Source organism: Acanthisitta chloris, unplaced genomic scaffold, assembly GCF_000695815.1.
Source record: "Acanthisitta chloris isolate BGI_N310 unplaced genomic scaffold, ASM69581v1 scaffold28439, whole genome shotgun sequence".
Classification (NCBI taxonomy): domain Eukaryota; kingdom Metazoa; phylum Chordata; class Aves; order Passeriformes; family Acanthisittidae; genus Acanthisitta; species Acanthisitta chloris.
This window is the reverse complement of record NW_008693509.1, coordinates 1-2,039: the sequence shown is the minus strand read 5'-3', so window position 1 is coordinate 2,039 and position 2,039 is coordinate 1. Positions and strand designations below refer to the sequence as shown.

The window sequence follows — 2,039 nt, the reverse complement described above, 5'->3', positions numbered from 1 at the left end:
TTGGGGCACCCACACCCTCCTTAGTATATCCACAACCTCCTTGGGGCAACCACAACTTCCTTAGGGCATCCACAGCCTCCCTGGGGCAACCACAACCTCCCTGGGGCATCCACAACCTCCTTAGACCACCCACAACCTCCTTGGGGCACCCACAACCTCTTTGGGGCAATCACAGCCTCTCCCTGGGGCACCCACAGCCTCTCCCTGGGCCATCCATAGCCTCTTTGGGGCATCCACAACCTCCTTGGACAACCTGTGCCAGTGTCTCACCACCCTCACAGGAAAAATCCTTCTTCCTAATATCTAATCCAAGTTTCCCCTTCCAATTTATCCCCATTTTTCCTTGTCCCATGCCTTCTTTGCCCTGTGAGGGTTGGGAATCTCAGAACTCCAGACAGAGTGGGACCAGCACTGCCTCTGCCCTCGCTGGTTGCCCCAGGAGGTAGCTCAGCCCCTTTAGGTGGGAACTCCCCCTGAGCTGATGATGTTTCTCCCAGCAAAAGCGAAAGCTGCGAATCTTCATCTCCAACACCTTCAACCCAGCCAAGTCGGACGCGGAGGACGGCGAAGGCACCGTGGCCTCCTGGGAGCTCCGCGTGGAGGGACGACTGCTGGAGGATGTGAGTGGGGAATACCCAACCTCAGAGGAGGCTGTGGATCTGCAATGGCCAACTCAAGCAGTTTCCTCGTGCCTGAGAGCACAGCTGGGGCTTGATATCCTCCTCCATCTCTTGTTTTCCAAGGGGTCTGATGGTGCTGAGAACGAGCCCAGCCTGGAGACTGATTGATGGGTGTCCCCATGGCAGGACATGGGTTGGTCAAAGTTCTCAGAGCTGTGGGAGCTGATGGTGAGAGCAGCTCAGTGGCACTCGTGTGCCCAGCTCTGAGAAGCAGGGCCTGGCATTGTACCTAACCCCATGTGAGCTCATCCTTCACTCCAGGCCTTCCCTTCTCACTTGGAACTCGATTTTTGAGCACATGGTGGTGAATTGAGGTGTTAAAGGAACAGGGTGACTGTGCTTTGAGTGCTGAGACTTGCTGTCCTAACCCTCTCCCTCCCTGTGTTGCTTGCAGTCTGCTCTGTCCAAATACGATGCCACCAAGCAGAAAAGAAAGTTTTCATCCTTCTTTAAGTCTCTGGTCATTGAACTTGATAAAGACCTGTATGGCCCTGACAATCACCTAGTAGAGGTGAGCTGCTTCTTGCTGGGTTTCCTCTACAGGTGGGTTGGGGTTGGTATTTTGTTGGTAACCTGTGATGGGAGAGCTTTGAGCTCTTGAATTCTCACCTTAGCTTTTCCTCTCCCTTCCTGAGGGGCTGAACAAATGTCTTGTCTCTTGTTTCAAGCTGTAAGTGGGGAGATGGTTGGAGCTTCCTCCAGGAGGGTGGGATTTACTGGCAAAGCCTTTGGGTGCCCAGAGGGAACCACCTGTGCAGATGCCTCTAAATTCCCTGTGCTGTTGCAGTGGCACAGAACTGCCACGACTCAGGAGACAGATGGCTTCCAGGTGAAGAGGCCTGGGGACGTCAACGTGCGCTGCACTGTCCTGCTGATGTTGGATTACCAGGTGAGAGGGGGAGAAAATCCCTCCCTGGGGGATGCTGAGGCACTGGAATGGATTTCCCAGAGCAGCTGTGGCTGCTCCAGCCCTGGGAGTGTTCCAGGCCAGGTTGGATGGGGCTTGGAGCAGCCTGGGCTGGTGGGAGGTGTCCCTGCCCATGGCTAGGGTGGGACTGGATGGGTTTAAGGTCCTTCCAACCCAAACCATTCCCAGTTCATCCCCAATTCCTAATTAATCCCCAATTCCCGCCCCCCAGTCCCACCCCTCACATTCCCAGTTCCCATTAATCCCTGTCCCCAATTCACATTCTCAATTCCCATTCCCAATCCCTAATTCCCACACCCCAATCCCACCCCTCCTGTCCTTATCCCCAATCCCCATTCCCAATCCCCACTAATTCCCAACCCCCATTCCCAAACCCCCATTGATCCCCAATCCCCACAAATAGCCATTCCCATTCCCAATCTCCCATTAAT

The 2,039-nt window shown here is 54.6% G+C and overlaps 1 protein-coding gene across 1 annotated transcript in view; it reads left to right on the top strand.

Annotated features, from left to right (window-relative positions):
- The window catches only part of LOC103810212 (SWI/SNF-related matrix-associated actin-dependent regulator of chromatin subfamily D member 1), a gene marked incomplete at both ends in the record, with an annotated part of 2,044 nt that extends 475 nt beyond the window's left edge, over positions 1-1,569 (top strand). Inside the window, 3 exons of the mRNA XM_009083106.1 lie at positions 498-620; positions 1,075-1,191; positions 1,468-1,569. Coding sequence (XP_009081354.1) covers positions 498-620; positions 1,075-1,191; positions 1,468-1,569 — 342 coding nt within the window. The remainder of the gene's footprint in view (positions 1-497; positions 621-1,074; positions 1,192-1,467) is intronic.
- Positions 1,570-2,039: the final 470 nt, after the last annotated feature.